The 13420-nt window shown below is 57.6% G+C and overlaps 1 protein-coding gene across 1 annotated transcript; it reads left to right on the top strand.

Moving 5' to 3' along the window:
• Positions 1–6654: 6654 nt before the first annotated feature.
• On the top strand, positions 6655–12627 carry TLX1 (T cell leukemia homeobox 1). The gene is made up of 3 exons (XM_027648254.1): positions 6655–7123; positions 8734–8935; positions 12405–12627. The coding sequence occupies exons 1-3, from the start codon at positions 6655–6657 to the stop codon at positions 12625–12627; spliced, it is 894 nt and encodes a 297-aa protein (XP_027504055.1).
• Positions 12628–13420: the final 793 nt, after the last annotated feature.

The raw sequence follows: 13420 nt of genomic DNA, 5'->3' as shown, positions 1-13420 counted from the left end.
CCTCGCTCCCCCGGCGAGCGAACAAACAAGGCAGCTGCCGGCAGCCGCGGCCGAGGGCGGCGAGCAGACCCCATGGGCACGGGGGAGTCGCAGGATCGGGGCTGTGTCACGACTGCCATCCTCTGTGTCGCGACAGGCCTGGCTGTCGCAGGTGCCAACGTTTATCAGAGCGGGGGAGACCAGGGGTAGATGATGAAGGGACGCGGGTGACCAGCCCACGTCTGCTTCTTGCTGTCACGGAAAGTTTAATTAAACTGTGAGTTAATAACGGGGCAGAGCCCCCGGTGTCCCCCACTGCCGTCGATGCCCTCGGGGGTGGCGGCCAGACGCCGTTCATTAGCGGCGCTGGTTCGGGGCGGGTGGCCAAGAGGACGGGGCTAATGGGATTACACGCATTTCTACACGGTGGAGAGAGGGGCTGGTGCCGCAGGACCAATAATTTATTGGCAGATGCTCCTCCGGCAACCGGCGACATTGAATATTCATGGGGTGCCGCCGGGCACCGCAGGCCCCATCGACCACCAACCCCCTTCCCTCCCCTCCCGCGGGTACCTCCGACTGGGGAGGGCCGGTAAGGACGAGAGACCTCCGGCCTGTTGCATGGAGCTGGTCAGTCCCGGGACAACGGGAGGTGGGAGGCAATCGGCGGGTGCAGATCACTTTGGGATTCCACGGCACCCGCGTTGCGTGCGCCCGCAGGTGCGATGACCGTGTTCTTCCCTCTCCTGAAGCTCTTTTCTGCAGGAAGCCAGCGGCTACAGGGAGACGAGGGGGGTAGTTTGCAGACTGCTCTAAATACTTATTTTTAGTAGATAACTACTGCCCCGGGAGATGTCGTTGACAGAGCGCGGAGCCGGCCCTGCTCCCCGGCCCCGCCGCTCCTTCCCCGCCGTATTAACTCATAGCCCCTCGGTCGTTTGTAACCATAAAGGGGAGAAATATTGTTGCGGGCGAAGTTCGTGCGATGCTGCGGCTCCCGCTGCGCCGGGCACTTTATACTCATTAAGTGCAGCGGCGCTAAGTCATTACTGTAATAAGGAGTTATGCTGAATGCACGGGGCCACGTTTCCAAAGCCATAAATTACAACTGTCAGTGCGTATTCGAGGGATCAACAGAGCTGGGAATAATTATTTACAACGTGCTTTATAGAGCAATTAAAAATTCCCAAATTGTGTTAATTGCTTTAAACGCGCAGGAAGCGCGGGCCACCTTTCCCGCGGACTCCGAGCCGGGGAAAAGCCGCCGCTGTCCGTGCGGGCTCGGGCTCGGTGGGAACTGCGGGAAACGAGATTTCCCGTTGGGAAACTCGCACCTCCGCGGGAGCCCGGCTGGTTGGGGCGGGGGTCGCCTTGCTTCGCTGTCGGCGTCTGTCGCGACACTTGTGGCATAAATTAGTGGGGCGGCAGCGCTGAGAGGCAGAACCCCGACGGCAGCGGAGAGCGCGACCCCCTCCCTCGGTCAAGGGAGAGTCGAGGGACGCCCGACAGGGTGCGCTTGGCCCCGGAGCTCTCCGGCCAGCTCCGTGAGCAACCCAGGCCCGCACGGCCTCGCGTGGGCACCGGCGCCTTTGCTATAATTGATTTCACAGGGGCCGAGCCGGGACGGGAGAGCTGCGGGAGGCGATGGACGTGTGGAATGGTGGGTAACACCCGAGCTGGGGGAGCCACGAGCCCAACGAACTAAGGAGAGAGGGAAGGAAGGAGTCGGGGTGCACCCATCTGCTGAGGGGGTGTTTCTCACCGCGCACCTGCCCGCGGCAGACTCGTTCACTCTCAGCAATGTGGGAGGATTTTACACGTTCCGAAAAGCACCGCTCGAAGTGCAGTTTTCGGAGCGAGCCCGATGGGCTTTGCTGGGATCTTGCCAAGGTCCCAGGCACACCACTTTTGTCCCCGGGTCCCCTCAGGAGGGCTTGTATTTCGCAGCAGTGTCCCGGCCAGCAGCTGCGAGGCAGGGAGGCAGCTTGCGATGCCGAGCTCCTGGGAGCCCCGAGCTGTAAAGGAGCTCAGGGGCCAAGGGGAACTGTGGCAAGCCAGTAAGGCAGAAGAAAAGGGGAGTGGAGGGTGGAGGTCAGGCCCTGGCTGGGCTGCTCCTGTCTGCTAGCAGGAGGCAGATGCACCCGATCAATGAGAGAACCCGAGAAAAGATCCCTGGGCCTTCCTGGGGAGAGAGAGGGGAGCCTTATGCATCAGGAAGAGCCCCTGTCTCAATTACCATTTCCTAGCATGGATATACTGGGCCCCCAACCTTCAGCTGGGCAGGACTGAACCACCACTTCGGAAACGAGCTTGTTTCAGCAGCAGCAGCTCAGGGCAGGTGAAAGGGGGCAAAAGTTTCAGGTCTGGCTGGAATATATAAGTGGCCATGGATACTTGAAGGAGGTGAGATGCTCTGGAGAAGTAGAGACCAAGAGCACTGGGCTTCCTCAGTGTACTGATTTTGCAGCAACTTAGTGCACGTGTCAGCTCCTGCACTGGAGGCTTTCGTCCAAGTCCAAAGAGGTCTGATGCAGCTTGTTGGTGTTTCCTGTAAAAAAAGGATTTCTCTGTCCAAAGAAACTCTACTGCCCTAAACAGCTTTTTGGGCAAACACTTGTGAATGTCTATCTCCCCAAGCTCTGCCTAGAGTATGATATCTGAATTATTTTTTGCAGGGCCTGACATTCAAAGCCCTACCAAAGACAGACAAACCCAGCCCTCAGCAGGTGGGAGTATACTGGCTGGGAATCCAGAAAGAGCCAACTGGGCTGGAATACCTCTGCCCCCCACTCGAGAGATCCATTTGTAGGATCATTGGGTGCACCTCACAGTGGATGCTGACCCTCGTAAATTCTCCTGTTGGGATGCGAACCTGAAAGCACCAAGACTGGCCCTGATGTGTTTTAGTGTGTGAGCTTGCAGCACTGCCTCTTTAGCCCCAGAATTAGGGAGTTGACCCTGAGATTAGCTCAGTTAAAGCATGTTGCAAAAAAAGCCAAGGTTGTGGGTTTGCTCCCTGTATGGGCCATTCACTTATGAGTGGGGATTGATGATCCCTGTGGGTCCCCTCCAATTCAGAATATTCTGTGAAAAGCTATATATTAATTGCCAGCCCTAATGAGGCAGGACATTTCCAGAGCCTTGTGCTTTACAGTACTGCTCAGGCCACAGCCCCAGAGAGCCCAAGGGGAAACCGAGGCCAGGAGCAATTTGAACTGGAACATCTGAACTGGGTATTATCCTGGAGCTTAGACATGCAGTGCCCAAACTTCCCATGCCAGGAGCTGTGTGGCTTTCCCAAGGATGCAGGTGAGGTCTGTGGCTTGTGTGTGGATTAAATCCTGGGACTGTGCATCATTCTAAACCCATTCATAATTCCTATTGACTTATAGAAGTTTTGAATCCCAGTCAGGACCCAGCCCTGCCTGCCCTTCTCTTTTGTCCTCACTGGGTGCTGTGCAGAGGAAGTTCTGACTTACCTGTAGTCTGTCTCCTGGCAGGTTTATTGCCCAAAAGCACCTACCTTGGGCTCAGCAGCTAGAGGCTGTGACCCTCACTATCCAACCTGGCTCCCTGGTGACAACCTTGTAATTTCTCAGGGCCAGTCCCTCTGGGAGCCTCCACATCTGCTCAGCCTGGGGGATCTCTGGCACAGGGGAGGCCAAAGGCTTTGCCCAGTGCCGAGTGGGGCCTTTGGGATGTGCAAGTAGTATTGGAGAGCTGTGTTATTTACTAGAGTCTTGGCAGCAGATCTGGATCCCTCTGTATGTCAGAGCTCACTGTCAGGGGACTCTGTGGCACTGTGCAGGACTGGTGTGGCATGCTTTATTGCTTCCCTGTGGAGACAGCCTGACATAGGGCTGGTGAGCAGGCTCTGCCCCACCTCTCCCCTCTGGGAAGGGGTTGGAGAAGAAGCCTAGGCAGGTACTGGAGAAGGGCAAAGGCAGCTGCAGCCCTGGGGGACGAGGCGGCCTCCTGCCCGAGGGCAGCCTCCTGGCCCTGGCTGGCCCCAGCCCTTGCTCCCTCCCTCCTCTCCCAGCTCCTCCTAACCACAAGGACTTTGGTTGATGGAGCTGGCGCCAGTGAGTTCCCTGAAGAGTTCAGAAGTCAAGAACTGAGGCAGGTATGGGGAGGGGGGGAAACCCGACCCCAGTGGGCAGGCAGGGCTGGGCGGTGCAGGGGGGGACGGATGGGGGGCAGGCTGGCTGGGCACCGGCCTGGCATGGAGCAGGAGGGTGGCTGTGGGTTGCTGCTGCTACTGCCTACTGTCTGCACAGTCTTCCTGATGTGGGGCTGTGGTGGTGGTGCAGTGATAGTGATGGGGCTTGGGGTGTCACACAGGGTTGTGGCTGGCGTAAGGATGGTAGGAAGCCACAAGCACTGGTGTGTCAGTGTGTGTGTGTGTCTGGGGGCATCTGAATGCACAGATACCAGGGTGTATTATTGTGTGTTGTGGGAGTGAATGCGAGTGTGTGAAAACACACAGTTCTGAAGGTGTGGACAAGAACACGTCTGAATTTGCATGGGTGCAGGGAGGGTTTTAACTGTCTGTGGGTATGGGGGGATGTCTGAATAAGTATGCACAAATGTAGGTGTGTGTGAGTGCAAATATATGGGACTGTGAGCATGGGTGCCTGTGGGCTCATGAGGGTATGTGTGAACTTGTGCATCTTTGAGAGTGTGGACTGTGTGAGTGGGTGTGTGTGTGTGAGGATTTGGATGGGATATGTCTGGCGGGGGGTGAGGAGGTGTACCTGTGTGCATGGGCACAACTCTTTCTATGCCAGCACATTGGTTTTGCATGGGGGATAGCCCAAAACTGGCTGTCTTCTGGGATCTCCACGGCCTCCCGTGGGCATTGAATCACAGGCACGTTTAAGACATAAAGGGCAGCCTTTGGCCCAGTCGGAGAGGAGGGGGCCTGGAGGGCCCGTCCCAGCCAGGAGCGGGGAGGACGGGGTGGGCAGAGCACAAACCAACGGCAAAACCTCGGCGCCGCGGTCGGGGCCGCTGGGTTGCGCTGGGCAGCGCCGGTCGGCAGCGGCGGGGGGACGGGAGGAAGGAGGTGGCCGTGCCTCTGCCCCACCGGCGGCTCTGCCCTCTGCCCGGCTGCGCGCAGCACTCACCGACGGACAAGGGCCACAACAAGTTTTGCAGCAAATTGCGATACCGACCTTCATTTTCATTTTGTATAAAGCATTTTAAATAACTTTCTGGGTTTTTTTCTTTGTTTTGTTTTGGGTTTTATTTATTTACTTTTTTTTCATTTTGGTTTGTTTTGGTTGGGATTTTTTTTACGAAAACACTCATCTCCCGCGGGCAGGCGCGGGAAGGAACGGCAGTGGCAGACGGCGGGCCCGGCAGCAGCGGGTGCCCCATCAGCCCTCGCCCCGCCGCGGTGTGCGACGCTGCCCCGTGGGGAACAGCTGGGGCCGGCCATCGTCCCGGGGGAATGAGCCCCGCCCCGGCTCTCTGGGGGAGGTGTGCACCAGCCCATCGCCTTCTCCCATCATACCCCTTCCACGGGTCTGGCCGCCCGTGGGGTGCCCTACTGAACGCTTCCGCTCCGGGATCTGGGGATGGGAGAGCCCCCTCCTCCTCCGCGCCTTTTTGAGAGGTGCTGACTTTTGAAATTGAGAACCTTTCAGAACAAAGGGGCACAGTGGGTCTGGGACCCCACCAGGATAAGATCCCCCAGCTTCAGCCCTTGCTCGGGACAAGCTGCAGCCCACGGGGATCACGGCCCACACCTGATTCCCTGGCGGGGCCTAGCTGCCAAGACCCCTCTTCCCAGCAGCCTACAGCCACAAACTCTGGGACCAGACGTTCCCACTCTGTCACCCGGTATTTGCCACTCATTCGCCCCTCAGTGCCCTGCGCGCACCCAGTGCTCACTTTATAAGGCCAGACCGGACGGTGATTTATTTTTTTTTTTGCGGGGGGTGGGGGTACGGGGGGGGCTAAGCTGGGGAAGAAGAAACTCCTTTTCTTGTGTGCTCTTCTCTGCTGTCATTCACTGGGCTGCTTTCAGCATCCAGCCAATGGAGAGTGAGGGCCTGCAGCAGTAGGCCCTGGGTAGGGTGATTGATGGGCAAGCGGGGCGGTGGACGATCGCACTCGCGCTCCGCCGCGCTCTGCTCTGCTCCGCTCCGCGGGGCTCCCGGCTCCCCACCGCCCGCCGCGGCGAGGGGTCCCCGGGGCACCCTCGTGTGTGTGTGTCTTGGGTGAGTGGCTCCTGGAGTGAGGTGGTTGTGTCTTAGTTCCTGGCGGCGCTGGGTCTTATCGGAACGGGACCAGTGTGCGTGGGTGGGGATATCGTGTCTCCGCTCCTGGAAGCTGTTGGGTAGTGGGTGTGTGTGGCGTGGTTGTGTCTCCAGTGTGTAGGTCCTGTGCCTCGCTGGGCACGGCTGCCGTGTCCTGGGCTGCGGGGTTGTTTCGCTCTCGTGCCTGGGTTGCGCATGGCTCTGCTGGTGGGTCTTCGTGCTGAGCGTGTGGCTGCCGTGTCCCGGCCGTGCGTGGCTCTGCTGGGGTTTCCTGAGGTGTGCGACCGTCGTGCTATGGGACTGAGCTCGTAGCCGGCGTGTCCCGGCTGTGCGCGGCCCCGTTGCCGGTTTCGGGGCGCTGCGGGGCTGTGCTGCCGTGCCCGGGGCGGAGGTCCGGCTCCCGGGCGGCGGCATGGAGCACCTCGGCGCTCACCACCTGCACCAAGGCCAAGCCGAGCCCATCAGCTTCGGCATCGACCAGATTCTCAACACGTCGGAGCCGGGCAGCTGCATGGTGTCGCACCCGCGGCTGCAGGACTCGGCGGACTACGGGCTGGGCTGCATCGTGGGCAGCGCCTATAACACGGTCACGGGTGGCTACGGGGCGAGCGGCGGCGCGGCCGGCGCCTACAGCGGCACCTCCTGCAGCATGGGCGGCCTGCCCGGCTCCTACAACGTGAACATGGCGGTGAGCATGAACGGCAACACCTTGAGCTCGGCCGGGGGGGTGATCCGCGTCCCGGCCCATCGCCCCGTGGCCGGCGGCGTCCACCAGCCTCTCTCCGCCGCCGTCCCGGCGGTGAACGGCATGAACAGTCTCACGGGTCTCACCTTTCCCTGGATGGAGAGCAACAGGCGGTACACAAAAGACAGGTTCACAGGTGAGTCGGGACACCGGGACACCCCCTTCCCTCCCTGCACCCACCGTTCCGCTCCGTTCCCCGCCGCCCGGCCTCGGCGCGGCAGCCGGTGCTCACCGGGGCACGCAGGATCCGGCCGGGGATCTCTCTGGCCGGGTGGAGAAAGCGGCCTGGATGGTCCTGGGAAGTCGGTCCCGGAGGAGGCCAGAAGCAAGACGGTGTGGGAAATCAGGCGCATTCAGTCCCCACTAAATGCGTTGTGTTTCTTTTTGTTTGTTTGCCTTGATTTTTTGGTTGGTTTGATTGTGTGTGTGGTTGGGCGTTTGTTTTATTTGTTTGGTTGGTTTTTTGGCTTGTGTATTTTTCTATTGGTTAGGTTTGGTGTATTTTTTTAAATTATTTTTAAATTCAGTTTTTTGTGTTTTGTTTTGGGTTTTTTTTGTTGTTTCTTTCGTGATGCGGCTGGGAAAAGGCGGGCAAAGGAAAAGGGATGGCAAACTCGGCACACCACCTCCCGTGAGTCCCGGCCACGGCTGCCGGCTCCCTGCCACCGAGCTAACAGCCAGGGAAACTTTCCTTTAAAACCAGGAGTTTTTTGGAAGGCACGTTGCGGCCGGCGACCCCGGCTCTCGCCCGCCCGGGAAGGCCGGCCCGGTGCGCACCGTAACCCGTCTGGTTTTCCCCCGCTGCGGGTTTCGGCCAGCCTTTTCCCCTACCAAAAGGGACTCTATGCAGTCCCGAGCAGAGCTGGGTTCGGGCTAGAGCCGCTTCCCGGACTCGCCGCCTTTTCCAGGTGTAGTCGGGCTTGTCTTTCGGCGCTAACAAAGCAAAACACTCGAACAACGAAAATAAATAAAGACACACACAAAAAAACCCCCAACGAAATTGCAACGGGGAAAAATCAGCGCCCCAATCGGCCCCTCTTCCCGAGGGCGGAAACCGAGGCCCGATTTTTGAAAATTCCCGTTTAATTTCGACCCGATGGCGCTGGGTTCAGGCGCGGCCGCGGGCGGACGAACGGGCCGTTCCCCTGGCAGGCACCGGGCTGGATTTCACGCAGCCTCTTCCTGGCTGAGACACAACGCAACTTTTCACTAATTATTTTTCATAGGGTTAGGGGAAAAAAACCAAACCGTATACATTTATTTAAAACAACAACAACAACAACAAACCAAACAAAACAACGAACAGGAACTCCCGGGACGTTACTTTCCGCGTACGAGGCGCCGGGGCCGGCGGGTTACCGCCGCACCCAAACGAAATTAGCCCGAGCCCGGTTGGCACGGAGCGCGGAGCCCCGTCCCGGCGCCAGGACCGCCTGTCGCTGCTGACCCCCCGCTCTCCGCCAGGCGCTTCGCTGGGCAAGCGGCCGCATTCCTCGCCGCCGGAGCCGAGCGGTGCCCGGCGGGTGCCCGCAGCACCCAGGGAAGGCGCCGGGGCCGCCGCCGAATTTTTGCAGCCCGTGCGGGGAAGCGGCGGCTTCGCAGCGGGGGGTGGGTGTCCCCAGCCCAGCACCCGGAGCCGGAGCCCCTCTGCTGATGTGTCGCTGCTTGCTTCTTTACCTCTCATCCCCCCTCCTCCCGTGTCCCCCCCAGTGGCCCTCTCACCCTTCACTGTAACACGCCGTATAGGTCACCCCTACCAGAACCGCACGCCCCCCAAGAAGAAGAAGCCGCGCACCTCCTTCACCCGCCTGCAGATTTGCGAGCTGGAGAAGCGCTTCCATCGGCAGAAATACCTGGCCTCGGCCGAGCGCGCTGCCCTTGCCAAGGCCCTCAAGATGACAGACGCCCAAGTGAAGACCTGGTTCCAGAACCGGCGCACCAAGTGGAGGTGAGGGACTGGGGGTCTTGGTGGACTGGGGTGCTGGGGCAGCCCGGGGTGAGCAGGCCTGGCTGCCACCAGCTCTAGAGGGGCAGTGGTGGCCTCACATGGGCTTGCAAGCCCTGTGTGTGTGTGTGGATGTGAAAGTGCGTGTACACGTGCATGTGCGTGCACAGCCGGGTGTGCGCAGCATCTGTGGCTATGAACGTGCGGGTGGGGTGTACGTGTAGTGTGTGTGTGCACACCAGCGGGTGTGTGTGCGAGCAGGGCACGTGTGTGTAACTGCACAGTGAGTGTGAACACTTTTGCATGAAGGCCACGAGCGCCCAGGTGTGCCCACGTACAGTGTGTGTGTGTGAAAGTGCACGGGGGTGTGAGTGCGCTGCAGGGCAGGCTGTGCGTGTGCAGTGTGCGGGTATGAGCACACCGGATCTGCGAGCGAGGTGTGCACGTATGCAGCATGCGTGAATGTGTGTGCACACACACGTGCATGGAGGTGTTTGCAGTGCGGTGGGTGCACTCAGTTGCACCAGTTTTCACCAGTGGGTGCAGTGTGTTCCGTGCCTCTTTCCCTGGCAGCGGCATGTGGGAGTCCCCAGCCCGGGGCTGCTGGAGTACCAGGCTCTGTGTAGTGTGGAGATTTTTATCCCCGGGGGATGAAAATTTCATTCTTCGTGGCGCCTCCTTGCCCAAACGCTTTCTTTTTGTTCTGCTGCCGGGTGTGGTGGTAAAGCTGGAGAGGAAGAGGAGGCTGGGCTCACGCGGACCCTCCCGGGCTCAGTGGCCGTAACCCTGCCCCTCCCAAGCTGCACCTTCCTGGGATGTCCCCGGGGAAGGCACTCCAGCCCTGAGAACGTACCCTGCCCTGGGTGCAGGCAGCCCACGGCGGGGTGCTGGGCGAGGGCAAGCTCGAACAGAGAAAGGGGGTGTTGCTGGGTACTGCACACTGGGTGCTGGAGTGCACACAGGCAACAGCTTCTTCAAAATGGGGGAAAAGGGCTTTCTTGGCGTCTCCCTGAGACTTAATAGGACAGTGAGGATTCTGGGATTGGGAAGGAAACGGGGGACAGGGAATTTGAAACCAAGTATGTGTGTGAATCCCCAACCCCAGTGAGTCCTTCCCTAGAGAGGCCATGGAAGAGTAGTTTCCCAGGTGTTAGGAAGTCTGACTGGAGTGATCTCTGTTGGCCAGGAGCAGTACACTGGAGGAGGAATAGTCCTGCCGTGGCCTTCAAAACAGGGTCAGCTATGTCTTCTAACCAGGTTTCCTAAGGAAGTGAGGCAAATCCATCTGTCAATACTCTTTGCATCTGTTGGCTAAATTCAGCCTCCTTTGGCAGAGGAGCAGAGGATATAAACCTGTTCACATGTTTTACGAAAAAATAGCTGGGTAAAGAAAAACAAAATCCTGGTTCTGCCTAAGGGGAAGGCTGTAGCCAGACCTCAGCTACAGTGTTGGACATGGGAGAGTCATAACCGGCCTGAGCCAGAGAGACCCAGGCATGTAAACTTTGTTTGTATGCATCTGTGCGCGTTGGGTGCTGCAGTGGAGGTGTGGGTGCCCCTGGGTGATAGCACACCCAGCTCACTGCCCCAGGCCCCTGTGCTGGGTAGTGGGCTCTGAGCAGTGCCTGGAGCACCGGGTGCTGAAAGGAGCCACTACGGACTCAACCTGAACTCAACAGCAGGAAGTAACTGAGAAAAGAGAGTTGGTTTAAACCCTCTGATGGATTTAACTGCTTAACTGCAGACTGAGCAGGAAGAGTCTTGCCCTTGCCTCTTGCCTAGATGTCTCTGCTGGAGCAAGGTGGCTGTGTGATCCCCTCCTCAGATTTGTGCTCTTGTTTTATACACAGTTACTTCCAGGCAGATTTGAACCTGCAAATCCCAGCCTGGAATGAATGCATGACTAGGCCAGCTGCTTGCAGCAGGGAGATGCTTGGGAGCCAGGTGCTTACAGCCACAGTTCTCCTGACCACCCTGGATGTGGGGCTCCCTCCCTCCTCCCTGAGAATCTCTTCATTGTGCAGGGAGTCATTAAATATTCATTGAAGCAGGGATAGAACTGCTGTGGGGTTGCATGGGGATGGCTGGTGCTGCTTTGAGTCTCCTCTCCCCGGGATGTCTCACATGAGATGTTGACACAGTGATTAAAATAGAGACTGAGCCCCGAACTACCTGCTCCCAGGCGGGAGCAGTGGCCACACACCTGGAGGCTTGGGTGCCCAGAGGCCCATCGCTGGCATCCAGCCCTGGCCTGCTTCCCCACTGGGAGCCAGGGGCCCCCTGCCCTGTGCTCTAAGATGTCACTATGGAGATCAGAGCTGCCACTTCCAATCCTCGCAGCCAAAGAGAATGAGACATCTCACATCCCCCCTGAGTTGCTAAATTAAAAACTGCCATTTCCTGTGTCATAAGTCCACTGAAGCTGCTGGGAGAGTGTCAGCTGGGCCTGGGGGTGTGAGGGGGGGAGGGCATGATTTGGGAATCATCCTGAGACCAGCACTGTGAGTTGCTCCCGGGTTTTCCCAGCAGTATCAATGGCGGTGCCAGGTGATGTTCGAAGGTGGTTGCAGGCTGCAGACTCCAGACTGATCTGCCATCCAAACAAGTGGGAGTGGGATTTTTGTTGTGGCTATAAGTGCATTCAGGCCATTTCTACCTATCCTGTTTTTGCCTCCCAGGTAGCCCAGAACCAGGACCCTATCAACACTGGAAAGAACCCCTGCTGGCCCCCTAACCCCCCTTCCTCAGCAGGATCAACTCTGCTGGTGTCATTCCAGGCAGACACATGTCCAAATTGTTCTTAAAAATATTGTCCTTCACCCTGTCCATGTGGTATATTTTGTGCTTTGATTTTTCTCACTGCTAAAAAATGTGTTTCTAGTGTTTAGCTGACATCTTGCTGATTTTTGTCGTGCCTGCCGTGGGCGTGTTTTTGCCTTCATCCAGACTTTCAATAGCTGGTCACTACAGCTCAGCGGATGAGGTGGCAGACCTGGCTGCTGGAAGGAGATGCCCAAGGTGATGCTGCCCATCTCCCAGCTGTGTGGCACTGCCAATCACTGTTCTGCCTCATCCTGCTCCATGCTCCTCACTGGGACACTGTATGCTTGGTTCTCGCTGTTGGTCCCAGGGCATGTTTGCAGGGGATTGCAGCTTTTGCAATGCTGTTGTGTGACCCTTTCCATGTTTTGTCTCTGCTTGGTTTTTTTTGCCGTGGACAGAGAATAATCTAGAGAGAGCTCCCAGCTCTCTTGCATCAGAGCAATTTTTTTTGAGGCCAGTAAGATAGACCGAGTCCCCAGATTATGGGATTTACTCGCAGTTTGTGCAGGGGATGTAGGGCCACGCCATGGCTAGGGATCTTCTTTTCCTTACCCCCACCCCCGAGTCCTGAGCACCCAGCACAAGTTATTCTCTTGGAAAATACCCCTCCTTTTCTTCCCCGGCACCTCTAACGCTCCCTCTCTCCTAGGAGGCAGACAGCGGAGGAGCGGGAGGCTGAGCGGCAGCAAGCAAACCGCATCCTCATGCAGTTGCAGCAGGAGGCCTTCCAAAAAACCATCAACCAGCCCATCCAAGCAGACCCTATCTGTGTCCACAACTCCTCTCTCTTCGCCCTCCAGAACCTCCAGCCTTGGTCTGACGACTCCACCAAGATCACCAGTGTCACCACTGTCGCCTCCGCTTGTGAATAAGCCTGGTGGCCACCAGTGGCACGTACACCTTCTACTAGCAGGGCTGTCTCCACAGGGACACATGGCATCCTTGATGGGACATGTAGTCACTCTGTTTCTCCCCAGGGAAGGCTGGCACCCCCCTGTCATCCAGCCACATGTGCAACCCACTTGTCCAGCTGGGGAAACCCACCAGAAGGACTGAAAGGAAGGGAAGCCACCACAAAATCTCTTCCCAGCCGTGGGGTTGCTGGAGCAGCAGTACTATCTCACCTCCCCCCAACCCTTTTGTTCTCTTGAAAGTCTCCAGTGTCGACCCTGAACTTGCTGACGTGCTGCCAGACAAAAGCCCAGCCCTGACAGACACAGCCGCCGCCGGCGTTCACCCAGCTAGGGGAGAGGAAAACTTCCTTTGGATTCTACTGGTGGCAGTACAAAGCCTGAGGTCACCCTTGTATGTTCATATGTGTGTGTATGTGTGTGTATATATATAAAAAAAGTATATATATATATACACACACACATATATATACACACATTGGACTGATGGCTTAAAACAAAAGGAGAAGGCTCCCTGGAAAGCACTGCTCTGCTCTGAGCCTTCTCGGGTTGTCTACAGTGGAGACGTTCGGGGATGCAACAAATGGAGGAAACAGCAGCAATTTCTGCTTGTGCCAGATGGGAACCCTTCAGATCTCACCTCGCTGTCTCTCCTCCCCTTTTTCATTAATTTTTTCTTGCAAGGGGGGAACAAGAGAAGGATCTGACAGACTCCTGAGGATGGTAAATGTGATATCTCAATTGTATGAAGAGC

Source organism: Corapipo altera, unplaced genomic scaffold (assembly GCF_003945725.1).
Source record: "Corapipo altera isolate COAL_440 unplaced genomic scaffold, ASM394572v1 56, whole genome shotgun sequence".
Lineage (NCBI taxonomy): Eukaryota > Metazoa > Chordata > Aves > Passeriformes > Pipridae > Corapipo > Corapipo altera.
The sequence above is the reverse complement of the archived record's forward strand: the minus strand, read 5'-3'. Positions and strand labels throughout refer to the sequence as shown.